Raw genomic sequence first — 25489 nt, forward strand, 5'->3', positions numbered from 1 at the left:
CACTGTGGCATTCCCTTCCACTTTGCAAACAGCGGCGTCTATATTAAGTTTCAATGTCTCCCGCTCTGTCAATCTTAATCCATCGAGGATTAATAACTCATCGGTTTGGATTCAATCCATTGATACTTTTGTGAAGATATTCTTGAACGACACAAAGAAGTGCCATATTATTTTTTCCTTAAAAATGCAATAGTTTCGATCACCCATTCTAGAACTACGAAGATGTCTAAATTGAAGTGAGAAAGAGAGTTTGACGCATATATACATACCTCAACAAAAGTGTTATCCAGGCAGCTCGCATACCAACTCCCAAGAAAGGCTTTCAAAATCTTCTTGCTCATTTTGCACTCATGTATTGTGGTTGACGGTGTTTGGTAATTAAGTGGCTACACAAGAGCAATACTAAAGATAACCATTGCCTTTTCGCCGGAGACTCCTGAAAGTGAAGAGTCCATACAAGGTGCACAATCTTCGGGGGCTTCTTCAAAACTCAAAGAGGCTTTCACCAATTATTCACCACTATTTTTGAGTTGACAATTTGCCGAGTGAACCGTGTATATACTATTGTAGTTGAAATAATGTCACACTAGTTTGTCCAGAGAATCCGCCTCAATCTAGAGGTATACTTATAAAGCCTTCAACATTGTCCGAAAGGGTGATCGCAAGCACCTCTCTGTCCCCCCTTCATATCCCACAATGAAATCTCTACCCTTGAACTAGCTTGTTAATGGTGTCGGGGCAAAAACGGAGAAAAATTCTAAGTTTGAGGGATCCAAGGATCCGAGCACAACCAAATATCACCTTGGCCAAATTGCCAACAAAGGCCTTTGCTAAGAAGAGAGCAGCCCCAACTTAAGTTCCACGTGTGTGAGTGAGACAATTGACTACGGAGCTCATCGAGTGATATATTAGGGAAGTATTTTCCTTTGATGACTGTTGTTGCAGAACCTGAGAAGAGAAAATATATGTACGTAGGTAGTAATATATAGAACAACAAAGAGTTTTGGTGCTGTGTAAAGTCACAACTTTTCTGAGTTTCTTTTACTGCTATTTATAAACAAAAAACAAGCGTACAAAGATGATAAAAAATCATGGTGTTAGTGGCCCTATATTCTTGGCCATGATCCTAAATACTTGGTCCATTAGAAACGTTCACAGTTTGAACGTGTATTATTTGCCGAAACTAACAAACAATCAGTAAAACTAAAAAAAAAAATTAACATCTTGACCAAGTCAAGATTACACCTCACAATCTCCCCCGTAAGCTTGACTTGTTCCGACTTGTTCACTCCGAGAAGTCGCCAAAGTGCACAGTGTTGTGCGTGGTCTCATCGAGGGTTGTGAACGTCGTGTCGTTCAGAAACAGCTTGTTGGGCGCGTCTTCGCCAACTTCATGAGCCAATGTACAGGTCTGCGCCATGAGCAGCGCCGGTTCATCATCTTCCTCCGACTCGGCACGAGCGAGGTTGGCATGCTCTTGCTGCTCTCGGTCGTGCATTGCCTTGCGGCATTCCTTAGCCCAATGGCCGGCTATGCCGCAATAGCGGCAGTTACCCTTCTTGCGTTCGCCGTTGTCGCCGCCGCTCGATGACGACTTTGTCTTGTCCCCACGCTCGCGTTGTCGCTGTCGGGCTTGCCATTCTTCTTCTGTGAGGAGTAGGTGCCCACCGGAAGGCGGAGGGTCGTCGAGTTCGCCGCGCTCCTCTACGACTAGGAGCCGCCCCGTGAGTTCTTCGATGGACAAAGACTTGAGATCCACCAGCGATTCGATCGCCATGGCCATCTGTTTGTATGCGCGCGGTACGCTTCGAAGGAATTTGAGCACCGCCTTGTGCTCGGTCACCGGATCGCCCAACACCTCGAGGTCGTTGACGATCGCCGTGAGTCGAATGCCAAAAGACTCCACCCCCTCGCCATCTTTGAACGTGAGGTTCTCGAATTCGGTCCAGCGTGTCTGCGCCTTAGCCTCCCGGACACGCTCGACACCGACCCGCATGATCTTGAGTGTGTCCCAAGCTTGCTTGGCCGTCTCCTTGACGCCAAGGGTACGGATCAGCTCCGGCGGCACTGCCCGGAGTAGTACCGACATGGCCCGCCTGTCTTCGCGGTGATCACCAGGACCGTCTTCAACGACATCCCACAAGCCTTGCGCTTGCAGTTGTACCTTCATGAGGATCACCCAATCTGCGTAATTTGTACGCGTGAGGAGCGGAAAGTGCGCTGCACCGTCGCTCTCCCTGACGACCCGCTCCACGGTGCGCAGCTCGTCACCGCCACCGCTGCTCAGTCGTGCCTTCGGCGGAGATGATGAAATCACTGCCTTGCTGTTGTTGCCTTCTTCTCCTTGTCCTGCCATTGCCGAAGCGGATCGAACACCGATCGGCTACAGAGGTTTGGATCGAACACCAAGACGCTCTGATACCACTTGTTGTTGCAGAACCTGAGAAGAGAAAATATATGTACGTAGGTAGTAATATATAGAACAACAAAGAGTTTTGGTGCTGTGTAAAGTCACAACTTTTCTGAGTTTCTTTTACTGCTATTTATAAACAAAAAACAAGCGTACAAAGATGATAAAAAATCATGGTGTTAGTGGCCCTATATTCTTGGCCATGATCCTAAATACTTGGTCCATTAGAAACGTTCACAGTTTGAACGTGTATTATTTGCCGAAACTAACAAACAATCAGTAAAACTAAAAAAAAAAATTAACATCTTGACCAAGTCAAGATTACACCTCACAATGACTTGAACAATTAAACACTTTGAGGTGTAAATGAAACATCATGCTTGCTTTGCTACAAGTGTTTGGTTAAAAGGATTCATTTGCGAGCATCTACCATTTTCGCCAATGAATCTTATGTTTTCCTTTCTTTTCTCCCCACCAGAATTGAGCCGTTAAGCCTTGGATCTTACGAAGCATCGTAATGGGGAGTCGGAAATAAACTTATCACATATATGGGATTAGCTTGCACCCCGGATTTTAGGATAACTTTTTCCCCTCACCCGGGGAATCTTTTTGTTCCCCGCGATCAGTTGAGTCTCTTCTTTACTCGGGTTACGGTATCCCCAAGTCCTTCATATTATTTATCCCTAGACATACTAGAAAGTCTGTGGTAGCGCTCCGTGCATTGGTTTCTCCCAAAACCCAACAAACCAACACACTCGTTCGGTCCATCTCCATTTTCCGCCGGAAGAATACAGATGACTATAAAAAAATTATTGTCTGACCCAACGCCCACTGATATGATATGAGGACGTGACAAATAATCGTACAACTAATTTCACTAGCCTTATAGAAGATGATATTGTCGTGTGCACAGAAGAAATGGCTCATTGTCGGCGATCCTGATCATCAAACAAATTTGTTGAACAACTTGATCTCTCATTTTGACGGATCGACCAAAGAAGCCCATACCGCATATCAAGAAGAGGTAAGGTGAAACTCGCATATCGTTATGGAAAATTGTTTAGCACATAGATGTTTTTTTTGTGAATGCAAGTGCTAATCATGGGTCTAATCCGATTTGGAGTTGTGAACCAATGTGGGCGTCCACGACATGTCGAACAAAGTTTGCTACAACCCACTTTTTACAAATATCGTAAGCGAATTTTCTCCACTAAGTTTAAGAGTTGAAAACTTTCTAAACTTTTTTTAATATATAACCGTGTCGCGGTGTGTATTGTTCGTCAAAGTTAGACATTGTGATTCTTTTTTATTTTCCTCATCGTTGTTGTATATATTGGACATCGTTCGTCCAATTATTTTACTATTTTGTGAGAGCAATAATGCTTCGTTCTTTTTTTTTTGGTCCATTAGGAAAATAACCAATTTAAACGTTTGATATTGCTAAATAGCCAACGTTTGTTAAATTTTAGGTAAATAGTCATTTTCATGTATTACAGACGTAAATCTTAGATAAATATCCACCTCTATATGTTATGCCACATCATTATTTACGGTTATTTACCTAAGATTTATCAAACGTTGACTATTGAGCAATGTCAAACGTTTAAATTAGCTATTTTCCTAAAAAAAAAAATTGTTTGTACGCCAATTAAAGTTTAATCGAGTTTTCTATGATTTTGTAAAATATTCTGTCTACACTTATATTTCTGTTATTTATTCCGGCATATTATTAACCAGCTAACACATCGAACATGTGTGATTAAAATAATAAAAAGGAAAACAGATTTTGATGGTTGGCTTAGTCCTCACAGCAATGTTAATCTAATAACATAATTTGATTATAAATGAGCATTATTATTGCTCCACTATATGTGTATAATTTTATATTATATAACCTGAAGTGGAAGAATCCAAGACAGATCACAATCAGAGTATTCTGTTGTAAAATCTGAGGGGAAAGAAGAATATTTAGAGCCTGAGCCCACAAGTCATATTGTTTATTGAAGATTTTTAAACATACCCGTATAATTACATGGCCTTTTTAATAACAATGAACTGTTAGATATATATATATATATATATATATATATATATATATATATATATATATATATATAAATTAGTCGAACTAAGGCACCTGAAACGTTAAAATTGTATTCTAACCAACGTTTCGTCCAAATTTTCACTCTAGCAAAAAATGATGACGTGTCTTAATTATGTAAGATGTTAATTACTATAATATCCTCTACTAGAATTTGCTTACAAAATTTGTAGCCCACGTTTGATCAACCAAAATTTTCGAAGTTAATACACATGTATATATTTAGAATTAAAAAAAATCTATATTTGGCAAAGTTTGTTATTGAGCGTTTTCTTATTTCTTTCTAATTTTTTGTTAATCTTCGCTGCTTTGTTAATTTCAGTTAATTTCCGTTTATTTTACGCACGATAAACTTCGACTGGCTGAAACGTTGGCTAGTATTTGGTTTCTATGATTTATGTTACATAAGGGTATTTTCGATTTTTTCTAGCCGTTTATTTCCGTAAATGGCTAGATTACAAAATTTACCAAACGTTAGCTACATCTTTAAAACCATGTTTGAAATTGGCTACGTCGCTAGATTACCCATATATATATATATATATATATATATATATATATATATATATATATCACCGAATTTTTCTATGGAGTTATAATGATAATATACTTCTCTTTAGATGTTCTCGTTTGAAAGGACGAAGTTCAAACTACACTAAACTTAATTAAAACTTGACTATTTTTTAATAATTTTTGTAATCTTAAAATGTTCCAATATAATCTCTTCATGTGTACTAGTATTATACAACCAAAGAATGAAATATTAAGTTGAAACTTTCTGGTATTCTATGTACTATGCATGTATCTCCGAGAGAAGCCTATCTATATCGCTGATAATCGAGCCTACCGCCATTGGAGGGGAGTTGCAGTTGACTACCTGCATTGTGAGTAAACAGTCGCTCTTCATCGACTCTAACTAAACATCGAGAGTTTTGGCGAAGAGTAGGCCTTCCCGGATGACCTTGCACTTGGCGACGAAGGGTTCATAGTGATTGAGGACTCGACTGTAGAAAGCAACAGTCACCTGACTGCCACTGCCTCGAACCACGTGTTTGAAATAGTGGCATCAACGTTAAACTTTACTTTCCTCCTAGGTGGGGCCTTCCACCGGTACTTAACTTTAGGCTCCACTGGCTCATTTGTCGCTGGGTGTCTAGCTGCTTGGAACACATTGAGCCACGAGCCTGTTGTCCGGGATACCCCTCTGCGAGGAATGATTCTGGTTGCCATGGACGAGACTGTTTTGGGTCCACCAAATCAAATAGCAGATTACCCCAAAGAGTTTGCGCTCTTCCTTCGTCATTTGCATCCATAAAGAGTTAAAAACTCCAAAGAAATCAGTTGTACCTGTCAGTCAGAGTCGATCACACAGAGGGTTTCTTTCTACATCTCTTTTACCGAGCGGTATCCCATAAAAATGTGAAAAATTGTTTCACAGCCACCACAGCAGGGACACGAGACCAGACATTGTGTACCTTTATTCGCGAAAGCGACATGGGTTGGTAATCATTTGTTGGCCATTCTCCACACATACACTTTTACTTTTGACAGTACATTCAAACTCCATATCGTGTTCCAGAAAAGACGAATTGGAGACTAATGTCCGAGCCTCATCGATAGCGAGACGATATCCCGATTTCACCGTATAGTCACCAGTATGTTCACGATGCCAAAACAGATCATCGGGAGGCGGAGAGGCGCTAAAAGGAATACTCATAATGGATGGGACATCAATAGCCCAACAATACGTCAGTATATTATTCTCGTTCCATGACCGAGTCATCAGGTCGAATAGATCAGCAACCTTTAGGTCACGCACCTCCGCGACTAGGACGGTAATTGGCCTAAAAGATTGAGGATTTGGTAGGGGTGTGCACGCTCCGGTCCAGTCTAAAACCGGTAAAAAAAAAAAACAAACCGGACCGGTCTAAACGGTTTGAAAAATTAAACCGGACCGGATCAAATAAGAAAAAAAAATAAGACCGAACCAAACCGGTTAAAACGGTCCGGTCCGGTTTAAACCGTTTCAGACCGATTTAGATCATTTGGACCGTTTTAGAACGTTTTATTTTAACCTATTTTTATTAAATAATATCCGTTCCGGTTCACTTTTAGACCGTTTTAGACTGGATCATTTTAGACATATTTTTTTATTAATTTTTTTAAATACTAATCAGTCTGATCTGGTCTAAACTACGATTTAAAAATTTTAGATCGGACTAGACCATTTAAAAGTATGAATCGGACCGGACCAGACTGGTGAAATTTTAAATCGTTTAGAATCAGACCAACGTCTAAAAACCAAAGGTCCGATCCGGTTTACGGTTTTACCGGTTTTTTTGTGCCGCCCTAGGATTTGGCAGCTAGGGATCTTTAAAAACCATAGTGGAGTTACCATCCCCTATGCTCCACCTGTAGCCTTTATCTAAAATTTCCTTGCCCCAGATCAAAGAACGCCAAAAAGAAGGAGGCATAGTGTTTTATCTTAGCTGTGAGGAAGAAATTCGTTGGGTAATACTTCGCCTTCAGGACCTGAGCAGCGACGGAAAAGGGTTGCTTAATGAGTCGCCAACCTTGTTTCACCAGCATTTCTTGGTTAAAAGGGACAAGACCTCAAAAACAGAGGCCGCCGAGACTTTTGGCCGTGCATAATTTCTCCCATGATTTCCAGTGGATTTTGGGATAGTCGGTGTCTCCGCTCTACCAAAATCTAGCCAATCTAGCTATGATACTCTCAAGATCGTTGCAAAGAGTCTTTGGGAGTCTTAAAACACTCATTGCATACGTGGGCAGAGCTAAGCCGATAACTTTAATAAGCGTTTCCCTGCTCCCTTGGGAGAATAACCGACCTTTCCACATCGAGAGGCGTTTCTAGACTTTATCTTTAATTGCTTTAAAAGCTTAGCGCCGATTTTGGCCTATCAAATAGGGGAGCCCAAGATATGTAGTGTGAGACACAACACTCTCGAAACTAACATTCTATCCCAGGTTACTCCGGAGCTCGTGAGATACACTCGGGCTAAAACTAAGCGATGATTTTTTGTAGTTAATGCATTGCTGCGAGGCTGTTGCATAGCTTACCGAAATTTGTTTGATTTTCGCTAGGTCTCGGTGTTTTACGTGGAAAAACATTAGCGAGTCTTCGGCAAAAAAAAGGTGACTCACTCACGGACCCCTCTGCTACAAGCAAAGCCCATGAGTTTACCTTCTTTTTTCGACTTCCGGAATCGGGCCGATAATCCCTCTGCGCACAAGAGAAATAAATATGGAGAGAGAAGGCACCCTTAACGAAGCCCACAATGAGGTGTCACAATCCCTTTCATGATGTCGTTAATGCCGAAAGCATAGATCGGTGTAGAGATACAATCTAGAATGACTTGCTGCCATAACTCACTGAATCCCATTTTCCGCATCATAAACTCTAGGAAGGGCCACTCTACCCGATCATACGCTTCACTCATATCCAATTTCAAGCAAGCCCAACTTTTTTTTTCTTCTTCTTTGAGATGGAATGTAAGAGTTTCAAGGCCACCATGATATTCTTTGCGATTAAGCGGCCCGGAACAAAAGCGCTATGGTAGGGAGAGATAATTGAACCCAAATACTTTTTCAGCATATAAGTTAACGTTTTTGTGACTATTCTATAAGTCACATTGCATAAGCTAATAGGCCAGAAGTCGGACATATTACACGCACCCCCAATCTTCATAATGAGAACAATCGTGGTTTTATTCAGTTCCGACACAGATCTGGACTCGTTCAGTATGGCCAAGCAAACTCTTGAGACATGTTCCCCAACAATAATCCACATCCTCTGGAAGAAAATACTGTGGAATCCATCCAGGCCTGGAGACTTGTCTGACCAAATACCTCTGCCTTCACTTCTGTAGTTGAGAATGGCATGTTAAGACCGTCTTTCTAATTTTCAGTAAAAGAATTGACCGCACATTGTTCAAACGGATCCATTTCAGCATGATCAGAACTAGAAGAGCAGAAAATACCTTCAAAATAACGGCAAACGACGTCAGTGATTTTTCTGTCTCATGTCACCTACAATTCTCGTCTTCCAGAAATCGGATCAAGTTTTTCTTCCTTCGACTCGCAGCCTTGGAATGGAAGAATTTTGTGTTTGAATCACCGGCTTTTAACCAATCTATTATTGACCTATGTTTCCAATAGTACTCTTCCAGCAAAAGAGCTCAATTAAGTCCCTGCTCAGCTTCTCTAGTGCGACGTAGATTAACCTCCGACCTGTCTCCGTTCTGGAGTCGAGATACCGTCTTTTGCGCTTGTTGGACTTTTTTAGAGACATTTTCAAACTTTTTCCCGAAAGAAGTCATGTTTATAGTTTATACTACTTTAAAACACAAAAAAAATATTGGACTCTTACGTTAACATTATTATAAATACATACCTTATTGTATGTATTTTTCTAAATCCAAATTAACACACTTAGAATTAGAAAATCAAAAGTTATAATTGCGCACAATAGAATGTGCCATTGAATGGTCCCTCATTTTAGGTTATTTTTCTAACTTTCTAGGTCCAGTTTAAAATGAATATAGATTATTTAATGCTAGTCCAAAATATTTTATATTTAAACTTTAAAGTATACATAGAAAAATTAGAGGAGTTATTTATTTTCAGAGTAAAAAAAAAGAGTCGTTACTTATATAACATTTATTAAATTCTATCATTTTAGCCTACGGAGAAATACTCACGTTACTCTATAAAATATAGGAAAAGTGGTCAATAATGAGGATTTAATGTGACTGAAAAAGAAACTGGCTGGCAGTATTTGCCGTTGTTTTTTTAAATTATTCATCATTTATTATTTTGGCAGGTCTAGTGACTTTTTTTTTTTTGGCTAGGAGGTAAGTCTAGTGACTGTTATTTTACCTGGCAACTTTCGATCAAAAAAAAAAAAATGCCTGCAACTGGAAAGTAAAAAAAAAATAGTTTACATAATTTGACGTGAAATTTACCCAAAGGCTAAATGCAATGAGGACCGACATTTATACAAAGTTTGTAATCATAGACCATCAGAAACTTTCTTTATGAAATTGATTTCACAAGTTCCACCACACACAACACAACACCCACAGCGTGACACATTTCTAAAGGACCCATCACCAAAAGTGTCATGTAGCTACTTCGCTGGACGGTGTTTTTGGCATTTTTAATTAATATACTTTAATTGTCATTTGAAATTAAAACCAAAAAGATAAAGTTAGAGAAAACAAACAATACAACAAGAAGAAAAAGAATAAAAGGGACGATGAGAAAGAAATCTGAGAAAAGGAAGAATAAAATCAAGGGAATAATACACAGTAGTTGACGTACGTTATTATTATTATTATTATAAAAACGTCGAGCGTTGAATTTCTGTGGCAACAGTCAACATCAAAGAATTTATAAGATAATAACTAATTTTTTTGCTTAACATAATGTTCAAATTAATGATGAATTTTATATTATTGATTTATCAATTTTTTATTATATTTGTATATGACGTTATATACATTTTACGAACAAAATTATTGTATTTGTTTATTTCCATTGGCAAAAAAGAAAATAGCTAAATGACAAATTGGGAGTCAAAAAGGCTGGGTCTCTATGAGCTCACCAACTGACATATTTTGTCATTTTTGACGAACCTATGGAATAGTCGGTAGTCTTTCTGCGGATGAGATATTAGTAATAATAACCAAACTCCTGGGGTAACTTGGACAAAACACATTCGGTTTTACGGTAAATGAGCAAAACGACACCGCACTGTATTCCCGCTATTTTATTTAAAATAAAAACAAGCAAAAACAAAAGCAAAAGCCTCGTAAAAAATTCATTGTTAAACTTGATAGCAACTTACAAAAATATATTTTTGGATAAAAATACTCTCCTAAAACTAATAAATCATTTTAAACATAATCCCTTCCTAACTCTCTCACTCTCTCAATTCTCTCTCTCAAAACTTGATTTTCTGACTGTTTTTTTTTTTTTTTTTAATTTGAACTCTATTATTGAAGAATATATTAAATTTCATAAAATTTTATCCAATGATATTTAAGGTAACAACAACAACTCCTTTTAAAGTGATTTATTCTCCATAAATTTTAATATTTAAAAGTTTGAATCCAATGAACTCAGATAATCTATGTATAACTTATCATCGAAAGTCATTGAATTACATCAGAAGTCGTCGGATTCTAACTTAAAAAAAAATAGGGGCAACAACGACTCCAAAAAGAGTTGATATTGCCCTTACGTGTCATTGGATGAAATCTTATCTATTTTGATGAATTTCAATTATATTATGATGACACTCAATATGTACTTCAAGAATATAGTTCCGAACAAATCAAATTTAATTCTTTAACATAAAATTGTATTTTTTTGGTTTGTCAAAAAGTCAAGTTTGTGTGATAAGATTGAGAGAATCAAGGAGTAATAAAATTTGAAAGAGTGGAATGAGAGAAGCATTAGATTTAGAGAGGTGTCTTTTGTTTATACAGTGACAAAAGACGATTTTCGTATGTTTGTAACTAACAAGTTGTTGTCGCTGAAATTGGACAATGTTGAAGACTTCGGACGTGTCGACCTAAGGCCAGACTAAGTGGCTGTTCTCGAGTCGAGTTTGTAGAACTCAAAATTTAAGAGTTCTATTTCCTAGCTCAAGAACATTTTCCTTCATTTCGGAGATTTGATGATAAGAAGAAGAATAAAATAAGCTAGAAGGGCGCAGAGATTGTGCATTTGGTGCGCGCTCCAACACTCAACATTAGTCTGATTGCTATGTCTGAGGTGGGGGCATCGTTATTCTTTGAGAATATTCGAGAGAATCGCGCTCAATCAGAGTGAAATCAAATGCGGATGGTCTTCGGCAGCGTTTCACGACTCTGGAATCGAGTAAGTATGTTTAGAGAGAGTTGTGTACCTTTTGCCATTGGGTGAAAGGTCTATTTATAGGATTATGAAGACTGGAGAGACCCTAAATTTCGTGGTCATGGCATGCGAGGCGCACACGAGAGGCCTCGCGCGCGAGGCAAAAGGCTGGCGCAGCGGGGCATGCTGCTCGTGCCAACGCGACGCGCGCAGCTACTTCGTGTGTGACTGCAGCGCATGAGAGAATGTGCTCGGCATGGACCCATCTTGGATGGGTTTTTTTGTGGCTCGGTCCGTTGGGTTTTTTTTATGCGAAATTCTCACAAGCTGCAACGGATTTATTATTTCCGATTTTCAAGAATGATGAAAACACGAGGTTAATCATAAATTTTTCATAAATAGAGGTTTCGAAAATTAATTTAATCAAATGCGAAGTATGAAAAACTGGACAAAAAAACATTTTTTTAGTTATGTATGTCATTATTTATATTAAATTACTACGTAATCAATTAAATTAAACATTTAAATAAAAATTATAATAAATAACATTTAAACTTCAACAAGTAAGTTTTCAATATTTATGGGATTTAAATTCACCGTCTCATACAAATACATAATGAAAAAATATCATAATTATCTCCTAAATTTATCAAAATGTTGCGTATATACGTTTAATTTTAGAATGATCACGTTTATACATTTTCTTTAAGAAAAAATGGCATGAACTAGCCAATTCAAACTATAGTTTTTGCAAAATAGCCATAGTTTCATTAGGTTAGGCAAAATAGCCACCACTCTCTCCAGACCCTCATCGACTCTTCGCTCGCCGGAACGAAACCGATCAGTCTCTCCTCTGTCGCCTCGCCGCCGGGGATTCTGTCGACCGGGAGGACCATCTCGACTTCCATGCGTAGCACCGCGGGGCCCGGCCGCGGGCGGTGGTCGGCCATGTGGCGGGCGGCGACTATCTCGCCGACGAGGGAGGGCAGGAGCTCCGGCGACGAACCTTTCCAGCGAGGAAGCCCTCCTCGTCGCCGTAGCGTGATGGAGAGTCCCGAATCTCCGTCGATCTCCTCGTCTTCACTGCCGTGACGGAGAGTCCGACGGGAGGTAAGATCTGTGCGATTGCGGTGACTGGAAGTAGGTCTGAGAAGAAGGAGATCGGAGAAGGTCGAAGATTAAATTTTAAGATTGAATAAAATCCCTGGATTAAATTAATCTTGCCTGGATTAAATTTAATCCAGAAATCCTGTCTGGATTAAATTTAATCCTGCCTGGATTAATCGCAACTTGGCTATTTTGCTTATACTTGATAAACTTTGGCTATTTTGCAAATCCTTAAGTTCTATTTGACCATTTAGCCGCTTGACCATTTCTTTAACGTTTTATACATATATAAATTTTAACAATTATTTATGAGCCAAATCCATACCCTATTTTGAATTTTTGTTGATTTGTGGCTTAAATGCCCTTATAATGTTATGACTTATTTTAAAATTTAATTTTGATTTAATATAACCCGCTCTATCTCTGTTTTCATTGATTAGTACATTTTCCAATGCTTTCAATTCTTGACAAATTTTATTTTTCATTGTGAACTTATATATCGTGAAGTATTTTCGATTCCTATGGGATATTGTTCCTAATCTTTATTATCATTGCCTTTATATATGATGTTCTTTCCTTCGTTTACACCTTTAGGTCGTAACTATCTATTTAATGAAGAATGTTTAATGCAGCGTAATTGTTAAAGTTCTTAAGATGGATAGTTTGCAGAAGCACTGCTCATCTTTGGAACCTATCCACACGTCCTAAAGAAAATATATTGAAAAAAACAAATAGTGATTCACCACCGTGAATTCGTTGATAATTGTTGTATAAAATAAGGGTTAATGATGATAAAAATACTTAATTTTTATCCAAAATCATGTGTATATATATTTATATTTTTTTGCGTCGGAAATAATATTTAATTTTACGTTTTAGTTGCGCCCAAGATACTTCTTCCGTTAACTTGGATGATAAAACATGTGACAACTTATGATTTAATGAAAAATTAATATTTTTTTCATAAAATTTATTCAACATTAATTATATCATTTAATAATACAAAAATTTAAAAAGAAACTAAATTCTCCTCACTAATATACACAAATTATTAATTCTTTTTAAAACTAATTAAACAAACATTTATCATATCATTGTGTAATGCAAATATTTCCTCATTAATGCAAAAAATATTATAAAAAATATTTCACTATTTTTCATCAAATTAGAAGCTGACACGTGTTTTTTCATCCAAGTTAATGGATGAATTACTTACGGCGCAGAGATATTATTGTCGGCGCAAGAAAAAGTATATAAGTATTATTTGGGTAAACATTAAGTATTTTTGTTGCCATTAATCCATAAAAATAGTGAAGAGAATGATAATCTACTTGACCTTTTATCACAAATATTGTATCCCCTTTATACACATGGCATATATATACACAAGGGTCACTCAAGACTACTAGATACATGAAAATATAATAAATATTCTTAGAAAATACGGATAAAGAATGTATAGGAAATATGGAGAAAAAAATAAATGCAACACTAATTCCAAAGTGAGACATATTTCAATGTGTGGCGAGCTTTGAGCTTAGATGAGCTGAGCTCAAAGTGAGTTGATGTGAGCTTGAGTTGAGATATGAGGCTAGCTCAGATTGAATTTGGCATAGATTAAGCTGAGCTATTGTGAGTTGAAGTTGGGAGCTTTGAGATTCTAGCTTTGATCGTAGGAGCTCGAACTGATTTTCTACATCTATTGTGGATAACTAATAATAAGAATAGACGAAACTCATATCTAAAAGACCTAACGGATCATCACAATCACCACCATCACAACAAGCCCCAATAAATATAATTTAAAAGATATTGAACAAAAATAAAAACAAAATCAACTACGAGAACTCCTAAAACGAATAACAAAAAACCTAAATTATGCATCTCAAGCCTTTAAAACAAATGAGAAACCAAATAAATAAGAACAAACTGGCTCATGATTTAGTTCGTGGCCTTTGTCAAGTTGTTCTTCTAGAACTTGATACGAGTATCGAGCTTGACAAAGCGTTGGAGTTTGTCAAATGAAAGAGAGTCCTTATACGGCGAGCTCATCGAAGAGCATGAAATCTACGAGCTCTTGGCTCGAGCTCGACGAAGGTCATGAAATCACTAAACTCTTGATCTGAGATCGGCCATTGGCAGACTTGATATCCTCCTGAGCCTATTTCTTGACCGAGAAAAGAAATCACGAAGGTCTGATGAGGTTGTAGAGTCTCATGATCTAAAATTCAACGTTGACGCTTCCATACATGCAAATGCAAGGTGCTCGATTTTGGGTTGTTATCAGAGACTCAACAAGAACGGTAAAATGGACGCACATATCTCACGTTCATATCTTGATCCTCTAATCACGAAATGTATTGCACTACATGACAGACTCCAATTCATGAAAGAACATGATATCGTCCTTACTGATCAAGTCAAATCCGATTGTGTTGTCCAAGCGATAAACAATATCAGATTACTAGTTTCCATTGAAAACATTATCTAGAATGTGCATCAGCTGATATGTTCACGCCGAGGGAATTTGACGACTTACACACTTGTACAATTGTCTTTTAATTTTATCATTGAAATTTGGACTAGTTTAAAAAGTGATCTATTAGGAATAGGAGATGCATAGGAAATTGAATGATAAAACAAACCATTGGTTTTACAGATGTACAACTTACACGAAATTTATCTAAATTTAAAGTTCACATGTAATTGTTAACCTTTTCTTTTTCTATATAACTTCCAAACAATATGACTTTAGCCTTTAGGTTAGGTGCTTGTAAGATGCAAGTTGACCATAATTATATGTCACTCTAATATAAAATATAATAAAACATAAATAAACACGGACAGCCAAAAATCATTTTATTATCATTTTCGTGTGCAACAATACAAGAAATGTCATATCACATCATGAGCATCTATAATACAATTCTGATAATTGATGATGGAATTTAATACTCGATAGAAAAGAAATAAAAACATCTTAGGACACACTGCTATAGTTTGTGGTTTATTTTTCATATGTATAATTCATGTTAAATGTAGTGCTAAATTATACATTTTAGTCTAGTCAATATTGTAATATATGTATGTATAATACTCAACAAATTAAAACATTTCGAAGCAAAAAAAAAACATAGCATCTAATTTCGTTATATCTCTCTATCATTGATGTCGATTGTATTTGAGCCGTAAAAGTATAAACTTTGATATATATTAAACTTAAAGGAAGTATCATAGCGAATGGAATATTTTTAACATAACATATGTCCGTATCATACTCTAACATTTATATAATTAATCTAACACCATCACCAACTAATCCAATATAGAGAACCCAAAATTTTCATTTATCAAGCACAGACTGCACAGTTCAGCATATGCCGACGTGGCAGAAACACGTGACAGATTGTAATATATTTTATTTTGAGGGAGTGACAGATCGTAATAAGAAGCAAAAGAAAATAAACCTCTCCAAACCAATTATAGTAAAAATTAAAGGAAAAAAAAAGTCTCCAAACCAGCCTTTTCCTCTGTTTACAAATTACTTTTTTGCATTTTTCGTTTTTTCTCACTCCATTTTCGTTTTCTCTCTCACCAATATATGTACATATATATATATATTATAATATATTTTTTCTTTCTCTTTTTAGCCGACACGCTCTTTTATTTCTCTCACTTCATTATACCAAGCTTCGAATATCTCTCTTCTCTCCCTCTCTCTCACAGTCCCTTTCTTTAATGGCAATGCCTGTATCCCCTGGTCGCAATCTCAGACGCGATTTTCTCTTCTTCTTCCTCGTGTCGACTTTCACTTCTTCTTTCTCCTCATAGCGCGCGTCCATGGCGGCCTTGCATGTTCCTCGCCGCACCTGAACACACCCCAGCCCCAGCCCCACATTAGCTGCTTCTACTTCCTCCGCTACGCCGATGGCTGTCACTCGCTCGCTCACCGAGTTGGTCTTGTTTTCCGTGATCTTCGCTTCTCTGGGTTTCGTTGGAGCCATCACCGATGCTTCTGATGGTAAAGAAACTATATCCAACTGTTTATTTGTTTATTTCCCTGCGATGATCTGTTTTTTGTCGGTGAAGTTTACGCACGATGGATTTGGTTCTGATTAGAGTCAAAGAAGCGTTAAAAATTGGGGTTTGACCTTTTCTTTTGGGGGTTTTGATTTGTTTGCACTTTTCTTAAAGTTCACTCCTTTATGATGTTGTTTTGGTTCACGAGAAAATGCAGGGGATCTTGAGACGATCAAAGTTGAGAAATATTTAGTTTCGTTTTTTCCTTTTCTTCAGCTGCACATAAAGTTGAAAAAATAAAAAAAATGGGTTGGTAAAGTTTAAGTAAAAAAAAAGGCCAACTTTATTTTACCTAGTAAATCTACCGACTATTTTTTTCAGGTTTCATAATGGATAAATAATGTATAGTTCATTGTTGTATTCATTTTTGCAGTTCAAGCTCTTCAGGTTATATACACTTCACTTAACAACCCTTCACAGCTAACTGGTTGGTCAAACAATGGTGCTGATCCATGTGGAGGAGCGTGGAAAGGGGTTATTTGCGAGGGTTCAGCCGTTGTTTCTCTGTAAGAACCCCCGATCAAACCTTTTCGCAAATGCCGTTTGGACGTTTTTTTTTATATATAAATTATTATATTATATATACTAGCCATTGACTTGTGTTGTTGTAAATGTGGTGGTGATGGTGCTAGAGACCTTTCTGGTTTGGGACTCTCCGGAACAATGGGATACATGCTTGCTAGCCTTATGTCTTTGCGAAATTTGTGAGATAGCGTTTTTTTCTTTTTTCTTTTTTGTGTTTGATTAAGTGATCATTACTTTTTCAGTCATATTTGAAGTCACTCATTGTGAGTTTGTATAACTATTTTTGTTTGTTTTGTTATTCTTGATAGGGATTTGAGCAACAATAACATTCACGATTCGATCCCATATCAGTTGCCGCCCAACCTTACAAGCCTGTAATGCTCTGACTGCTTGTCATTCTTTGTATTATGGCTCTTCACTTTGGTTGTCAACGTTCTGACGGGTTGTAGTTTTATAATATTACAGAAATCTCGCCAGAAACAACCTGACTGGGAGTCTTCCTTACTCCTTTTCTATCATGAAATCGTTGAATTACGTGTGAGTGCTTTTCTTTTAGTCGTATTTTTTCTACCCTTTATTTTGAGCTTTATGAAACTTTAATTGGAACACGGTGCTATCTTCCTTATCAAATGAGTTTCTGTTTGTTTGTTTCAGGAATGTCAGTCGTAACTCTTTTTCTCAGCCAATCGGAGACATTTTTGCTAATAATTCTGGCGTTGGAACCTTGTAAGACATCTTGCTTAGATATGTGATTATCATTTATCGTTTCAAGTTGCTATTGATAATCATATTTTGTTGTTGTTGCTATATTCATTGTTTATTTAGTGTCTCTTATGTTACCTTACTTCACATTCTTATGTTCAATTAGGGACTTGTCCTTCAATAACTTCTCAGGCGATCTTCCCAATTCGTTAGGCTCACTATCCAATCTTTCTTCTCTGTAAGTTTTTATATCCAAATTATATGTTCTAAAGTAACTTCGTTCCTCTTGCCCTAAGTTCTCGTCACATCCAAATGAATTGCAGGTATGTGCAGAACAATAAATTTACCGGCACTCTTGCTGTTTTGACGGCTTTGCCTCTGACTACACTGTAATTCTTTTACCTCAATATTAAACTCCTTAGTAAATTGTATTTACATATCACCTTGTTTCTCATTACCCGAATTTCAACAGAAACGTGGCTCACAACAACTTCACCGGATGGATACCTCAAGAGCTAAGCTCGATCCCGAGTTTCATGTAATAAATAAGCGTCCAACGTTCCTTTTGTATCTTTGATACGTCAATAGTATTTTTTCCGAATCTCAACTTCGCATCACAATATCGTAACAGCTCTGACGGGAATTCATTTGACAACGGTCCCGCTCCTCCGCCACCTCCGTTCACCTCGCCCCCTCCGGGAAGATCGCGAGGCAACCGCAACCGTCCGGGACCAAGCGGGCCCGCTCGGGATTCCGGCGGCGATTCATCTGGCCCCGACAAAGGTTTGGCAGCTGGGACTATGGCAGGAATCATTCTCGGCTCAGTGTTCGGTGTCCTCTTCGTGTTCCTCGCAATCCTCTTTTGCATTCGGAAGAAAAAGAGGAAGGTCTCCGGAACGAGGCCTTCGGGGGGAAGCATTTCCATTCGCAGTAACAGCGGTAAATAAATTTTTTTTTTTCTTCCTTCCCAAAACTTGCCATGGCAATAAAATCCTTGAAACGGCTTGACTTGGACGTTTTTGTAGTGAATAACGAGATGCAAGAGCAGCGGGTGAAACCGTTGGTCTCGTCGACGGTGGTGACGGACCTGAAGCCGCCGCCGGCCGAGAAAGTGATGGTCGACAGTCTTCACTCGAAGAACGGATCCGTGAAGAGAATAAAGTCGCCCATCACGGCTTCTTCGTACACAGTCGCCGCTCTCCAGACAGCTACAAATAGCTTCAGCCAAGATTTCCTCATCGGCGAAGGCTCGCTCGGCCGTGTCTATAGAGCCGAATTCCCCCACGGAAAAGTACTCATTCCTCAATCGCTTTCCTTACCGCCTTCTTTCTATAAATTTGTCAGTACCATTTTTTGGGTCCATTAGATATATAGCCTTATTTATAGTTTTGGTTAGCCATTTAGCCAACCTTTAGTAAGTTTTTGGTGAATAGCCATGACCAAATATTTACACGCGTAAACTGACGGAAATACCTTATCAAACGTTGGCTATTCACCTAAAACTTACAAAACATTGGCTATTTACCTAAAATTTACACAACGTTGGCTAATTAGAAATTCCTCTAGTTTTAGTTGGCCTAGTTTGCTAATTATTTATGAATTTCTTTTTGACATTGTCCATAATTTTTTTGACATCGAATAAAAGGTATCTGCCTCTCTAATGAAATTTATCGACATTGTCAAAAACCATTATTGACATCTCTTACTTGTGCATTGCAGTAAATTTGGGCTATTTCACTGATATAAGACAAACCTTTGGTTATTTTGCAAATGTATTGATTTCAATTGGCTATTTAGCTAGAAGACCTTTTTTTGTGGTATTTCAGATAATGGCGGTGAAGAAGATCGAGAACGCGGCGTTGTCTCTGCAAGAGGAAGACAACTTTGTGGAAGCAGTTTCGAACATGTCGCGGCTGAGACACCCGAACATCGTGACTCTGGGCGGGTACTGCGTAGAGCACGGCCAACGCCTTCTGGTTTACGAGTTCATAGGAAACGGGAGTTTGCACGACATCCTCCATTTCTCCGAGGACGGAGGAAAGACGCTCCCATGGAACGCGCGCGTCAGAGTCGCCCTCGGAACCGCTCGAGCTTTAGAGTAATACCCCACTTCTTTCTCTCTCCGCGACCCAATTTTCTTTTGTTGATTTTTTTTTTTGTTCGGTTTATGGGTTCGTAGGTACTTGCACGAGGTTTGCCTACCTTCGGTTGTGCATAGGAATTTCAAGTCCGCAAACATTTTACTCGACGAAGAGCTCAATCCCCACTTGTCCGATTGTGGCCTTGCCGCTTTAACACCTAACACTGAACGACAGGTTGACTCAAACATTTTATTTTCATTCCTTTATTTTGGCACGCGCGGTATTAATTTTTTTTTTTTTAATGGGTTGTGCTTTACAGTTAACGACGCAGATGGTGGGTCAATTCGGATACAGTGCCCCGGAATTTGCGTTGTCGGGCGTGTATACCGTAAAAAGCGATGTTTACAGCTTTGGAGTAGTGATGTTGGAGCTCTTGACTGGTCGGAAGCCACTTGACAGGTAAACTCGTCTTTCAATGTCAAATTGGCAAGTCTGAATATTTTGAAATTCAACAACAATGACTTATGGTTGGGAAGTTAATTTCCACCTACTAAAAACAAAAGTTAGTTTAATCTAGTGTTTAATGTCTAAAATCTACAATTCCAAATTTTGTTTTCTTCCTAAAAGTAATTTAAGACTACTTTTCCCCGACAGAAAGAGTAATCAAAGCCATACCCTTTTAATTTTCCGGACAACAATTTGAATAATTATATTATATTTTTTTCCCAAATGACCCCATTTCAATATTTATTTCGAATGTCCTATTCGAATATTTCAATTCAATTAACGAGTTACTCCTGTGTTATGGTGTTCAGTTCTAGAGCAAGATCGGAGCAGTCACTAGTGAGATGGGCGACCCCACAACTCCACGATATCGATGCATTAGCCAAAATGGTCGATCACACTCTTAACGGAATGTACCCTGCAAAGTCTCTTTCACGTTTCGCCGATATCATAGCCCTCTGTGTCCAGGTAAATCAATTAACGACTCGGAAGACTGATTTCTGTGTGTTTTTTTTTGTTCTAATGCTGGTGTTTGGTGTATAGCCCGAACCCGAATTCCGACCTCCAATGTCGGAAGTGGTGCAAGCGCTGGTGCGGCTCGTGCAACGAGCGAGCATAGTCAAAAGGCGCTCTGGGGACGAGTCTGGTTTTTCGTACAGAACCCCCGACCACGAAGCCATTGACGTTTCGATATGAGTTTCGCTACCACAAAAGTTTTCGACATGATTGTCCCCGCGACCTCGGTTGAGATATCTCTTCGGTTAGTTGAATCTCGTTGCGGTTGAGGAAAACAAAGAAAACAAGTGGTACCAGATGTGTAATTATTATATATATTATATACAATTATTGTTGCATAGTGATATATACTGGATATGCAATGGGGTATAGCTTTAATCTTGCCATGTATTTATTTTAACGCACTTTTATTTTCATCTTTGTTCGAGCTTTTTTTTGGAATTGGAACACAAACAATTGAGAGGGCAGTTTGCAGTTTGCCCCAAACAGAGAACTTTTTTTTTTTTTTTTTTCCCCCCCCGTTTTGTAGCTGCAGAGTAATGAAATTCATATGACGAGAAAATAAATCTTACGCTCTTTCACTTTTATTTTGTGCTGTTTTGGTTTTTTGTCTTTGTTCGTTCGTGTCAGTTTTTGGATAATAATCGTTTTAGTGGTTTGTGTGCACTCCAGCTCATAATAATTTACATCATGTTGGGAAAATATAAAAATAAAGAAAATAGGAGTAAAAGCGACGCGTCGTTTCTAACAAAAAACGACCAGAGACTGAAATCTCGTTGATAGCTTTTTTACTGAAACATTTCCGAGATCAGTCTCTCATCTCGTCTTTTCTCGTTACACACTCGCACATAGACACAGTCCGACTCCGACGGTCAATTGATCCAACGTTTCAGATCTGAATTCCATGGCCGTCACGAGCGATCCTTCAAACCCTCGCCACGAAGATATCACTCCACTGGCTTCGGACCACTCAGATTCCAACTCCTCTCTTTCTTCCCTCATCAATTCTCGCCTCGGCTCCGTCAACTCTCCGAGAAGCCGACAGGCCTCGCCGCGGATCGGACCGAGCCGATTCTCCAACTCCGACGACCGCCGCGAGGACGCGCCATCGTCCCCGTGGCTGGGATGCCTGTGGGAGCCGAGGAGGCAGAGGAGGGCCAAGAAGAGGAGAGCAGTGATCATGCGGTGGCTTGGGAAGAGGAGAGTCGGAGGGCTTCTGATATCGATCTGCTTGCTCTCCCTTCTTTTGGCGGTGAATTGGATTTTGCTTTCGAGGATTCAGGACCAGAGTAGTGTCCGGGCGGGGATTGTTCGTTCCAAAGCTGGGTTTTCTTTGGAGAAATCGTCTTCCGTCTCTGCACGGGTTAGTTAAATCTATGAGCTTTCGGTTTGCTGGTTTGGTGATGCAATTTATTTATATTTTAAGAAATGACTTTAAGTATTGCAAGTTAGTAGTCTAAAAGATGGAAATCCAAGCTTGATTTGGGCTGGCAAGGGATTATCTTCCTATAGAATGTGATTGTGATATGGCGTGACATGGTTTGTGATCTAATAGCATCACATATCGTTATGCCATCATCAAGTTTCAAACATCAAGCTGCAATAAGACTATTAATCTTTTTGAAGAGGAATTTAAAGAGATTCCTCTTAGCGCTACGATTGTGCGTACATAATTTCTCGTTATCATAAGTTGGTTCGGAGAGAAGTGGGCACTAATATTCTCTTGTTGCAGAAAGGATCGAAAAAAATTGGCAAAGGAAAGAGGGTACCGAAAGGAAATTATGGAAGGATGTTGGCTTTAGCGGCTCATGCCTTGGCAGAGGTACTCAGAGTTTGATTTCATATTTAATTGATTGAATGTTATAGAAACTTAGTTCAGATCAGCTGGCATTGGCGTTGGCATCGATGTTGACTTGTCATACAAAATCCTAGACCATTATCTATTGTGGCTTCTTCTTTAACTGTTTTGTGCTATATATATTATATGGGCAGAACAAACCCGAGCCAAAAGATTTGTGGCTCGAGCCATTTATTCCAGCTTCTTCTTGGAAACCCTGTGGCGATCAACGTAACTGGAAGCCCAATGGTTTTACTTTGTCTCTTTTCTTCATATATATATATATATATTAGAGCTTTCATAGGGCTCGAGACATGGCTGCATGGATTCTCATCTGTATGTCTTTTATTTTTATTTTTTTATGGTTATATAGAGGGAAAGAATGGGTATCTTTTGGTCACTGCAAATGGTGGGATGAATCAGCAAAGAGTGGGAGTAAGTAATGTTTAGTGGTTACTACTCGTGTTCTTCATATCAATAAGTTTTCCCCTCCGCAAACATATATTTTCTTTTAAATGTAAAATTTTCGTATGTGATGCTAAAATATTCTATTGTTTGGTTACAGGTCTGCAATGCTGTTGTTCTTGCTCGGTTACTCAATGCAACTCTTGTTGTTCCCAAGTTCTTATACAGTAGTGTCTGGAAAGATGTAAGGTGACATGTTTCTTCCTTTCTATTTGTCCAGCATTATTATTATTATTATTATTATTATTTTTTGTATTGACATTATCCATTATCATCATAAATAGAATATAGATTATATTTATAAGAAACTGGAGAAACTGTTATGTTCAGTTTCTTGATATCTGATATTAAAAGTTCAGCATGGTTTTATTTTTTATTTTTTTTATAATATTATTATGACCTGGGTGGTGTAATTTTACAGTTCTTGTAAAGTAGTTGCCAACTAATTTTATCATGTCGCAGTCAATTCAGAGATATCTATCAGGAGGAGCATTTTATTAACTACCTATCACCTGATATTCGAATAGTGAAGGAACTACCCAAAGAGCTTCAGTCCTTAGATTTGGTGGCCATTCGTAGCGTGGTAGGCTCATCTGACAAATTTTGAATAGCTCAAGCAACTTTTAGCGCTCTAAATTGATATTTTTTTCATTGCATTAAAAATTTCTTTTATTTTTTGGGACCAGGTGACAGACGAAGACATAAATAAAGAGGCAAAACCAAGTTTTTACTTGAAACACATTCTCCCTATTCTATTAAAAACTGGAGTCGTGCATTTACTCGGGTTTGGAAATCGCTTGGCGTTTGATCCAATACCATTTCAGTTACAGGTAATTGACAATCCTTGTCTTTTGCAAGATTCTGTTGTGAGATTGTACCATAAGTTTCTTGTCTCTTCTACTACCTTCCGGTTTTACTCTTCCTAATTGGGGAATTTCATCTAGAGACTTCGATGCAGATGTAATTTCCATGCTTTGCAATTTGTTCCCAAGATTCAAGAAGCCGGTTCTTTACTTCTCCAAAGGCTTCGCCAACATGAAGATCACCCAGGAGGGCCGCTGGATCGTCATCTCATTGGTCCATATGCAGGAGAATCCAAAAACCAAAATCAAACTCGCCCAAAAAAAGCTTCTAGATATTTAGCCTTGCACTTGAGGTTTGAAATTGACATGGTTGCTCATTCCTTGTGCGAATTCGGTGGAGGCGACGAGGAGAGAAAAGAGTTGGAAGCTTACCGTAAAATCCATTTTCCTGCATTGACACTTCTAAAGAAGACCACCAAGTATGTGCCTGCTAAACAGTTTCTTGCATTATGTTACAAGCAACTCACCTGATATCGTCCCCTTCATTTTTCGGTATTCATGGAAATTTTGTAAAGGGTCTGTGTTCTCGAGATGGTTGTCATTTCTCTTCAAATATTTCCAGGTTACCTTCTCCCCAAGAACTTAGGTCAGAAGGCCTATGTCCATTAACGCCTGAAGAAGCAGTTCTAGTGCTTGCTGCTCTTGGTTTCAATCGGAAGACAAGTATATTTGTGGCAGGCTCCCAAATATACGGAGGGAAGTCGAGGTTGCCTTCTTTGACAAGCTTGTACCCTAAGTTGGTCACCAAAGAGAATTTACTTTCATCAACCGAACTTGAACCATTCATGAACTTTTCTTCTCAGGTAAAATATTAACGCATATGAAAAATTGTTTCAAGGGAAACAAATAGTCCGTACTTCTCATTTGATTAAGTTGCTATCATCTTATATATGTAGTTAGCGGCGCTGGATTACATAGCCTGCACCGCTTCCGATGCGTTTGCAATGACTGATTCGGGGAGTCAATTATCGTCGTTGGTATCGGGTTATCGGATTTATTATGGCGGCGGGAAAATGCCGACGATACGGCCAAACAAACGCAGGCTTGCAAGCATTTTTACAAAGAATAACACCATCGAATGGCGTGTATTTGAGCAGAGAGTAAGGAAGGCAGTTAGACAAACTAAACATGTTCAAACTAGGCCTAAAGCCAGGAGTGTTTACAGGTATCCCCGCTGTAAAGAGTGTATGTGCAGGACAGAATAATGTTATGCATAGTTTTCCATATACATTGATTCATAAATTTTGATTCAATATCATAGATTGTTTGGAGGGTGTGATCGGATGGCGGATTTGAATCCGCGTTAGAGTTTCCCTTAACTGTAATTAGCGAGATGAAATCTTCTGATCATAACAAGTGAATGGCCTCGTTGATGTAAACTATAATGTAATGTATCAGTTCTTATCGTTTATGAAT

General features: G+C 38.4%; 2 protein-coding genes across 2 annotated transcripts; both read left to right on the top strand.

The window, feature by feature from the left end:
• The first annotated feature begins 16136 nt into the window (after positions 1 to 16136).
• SRF8 (STRUBBELIG-receptor family 8) lies at positions 16137 to 21414 on the top strand. The gene is made up of 16 exons (XM_089626695.1): positions 16137 to 16521; positions 16954 to 17086; positions 17213 to 17284; positions 17414 to 17479; positions 17571 to 17642; positions 17760 to 17831; positions 17974 to 18045; positions 18131 to 18196; positions 18280 to 18345; positions 18439 to 18746; positions 18833 to 19098; positions 19634 to 19905; positions 19987 to 20122; positions 20208 to 20347; positions 20704 to 20860; positions 20936 to 21414. The coding sequence occupies exons 1-16, from the start codon at positions 16428 to 16430 to the stop codon at positions 21086 to 21088; spliced, it is 2145 nt and encodes a 714-aa protein (XP_089482821.1). The 5' UTR covers positions 16137 to 16427; the 3' UTR covers positions 21089 to 21414.
• A 209-nt stretch (positions 21415 to 21623) lies between these two features.
• On the top strand, positions 21624 to 25462 carry LOC149385312 (O-fucosyltransferase 15-like). The gene is made up of 10 exons (XM_089626696.1): positions 21624 to 22271; positions 22641 to 22730; positions 22901 to 22994; positions 23119 to 23180; positions 23311 to 23399; positions 23673 to 23793; positions 23897 to 24040; positions 24155 to 24492; positions 24636 to 24876; positions 24970 to 25462. Exons 1-10 carry the CDS (start codon positions 21813 to 21815, stop codon positions 25276 to 25278), a joined length of 1947 nt encoding a protein of 648 aa, XP_089482822.1. The 5' UTR covers positions 21624 to 21812; the 3' UTR covers positions 25279 to 25462.
• Positions 25463 to 25489: the final 27 nt, after the last annotated feature.

Source organism: Urtica dioica, chromosome 9 (genome assembly GCF_054948205.1).
Source record: "Urtica dioica subsp. dioica isolate 48M chromosome 9, U.dioica_male_clone48M_v1_H2, whole genome shotgun sequence".
Classification (NCBI taxonomy): domain Eukaryota; kingdom Viridiplantae; phylum Streptophyta; class Magnoliopsida; order Rosales; family Urticaceae; genus Urtica; species Urtica dioica.

Bases quoted from the DNA above. Each gene is read 5' to 3' on its own strand.
- SRF8 (XM_089626695.1), top strand. From the start codon at position 16,428: ATGGCTGTCACTCGCTCGCTCACCGAGTTGGTCTTGTTTTCCGTGATC. The intron at 17,285-17,413 runs GTGAGATAGCGT...TATTCTTGATAG, and splicing joins CTTATGTCTTTGCGAAATTT to GGATTTGAGCAACAATAACA. The intron at 18,346-18,438 runs GTAATAAATAAG...ATATCGTAACAG, and splicing joins AGCTCGATCCCGAGTTTCAT to CTCTGACGGGAATTCATTTG.
- LOC149385312 (XM_089626696.1), top strand. From the start codon at position 21,813: ATGGCCGTCACGAGCGATCCTTCAAACCCTCGCCACGAAGATATCACT. The intron at 22,995-23,118 runs GTTTTACTTTGT...ATGGTTATATAG, and splicing joins ACGTAACTGGAAGCCCAATG to AGGGAAAGAATGGGTATCTT. The intron at 24,493-24,635 runs GTATGTGCCTGC...AAATATTTCCAG, and splicing joins CTTCTAAAGAAGACCACCAA to GTTACCTTCTCCCCAAGAAC.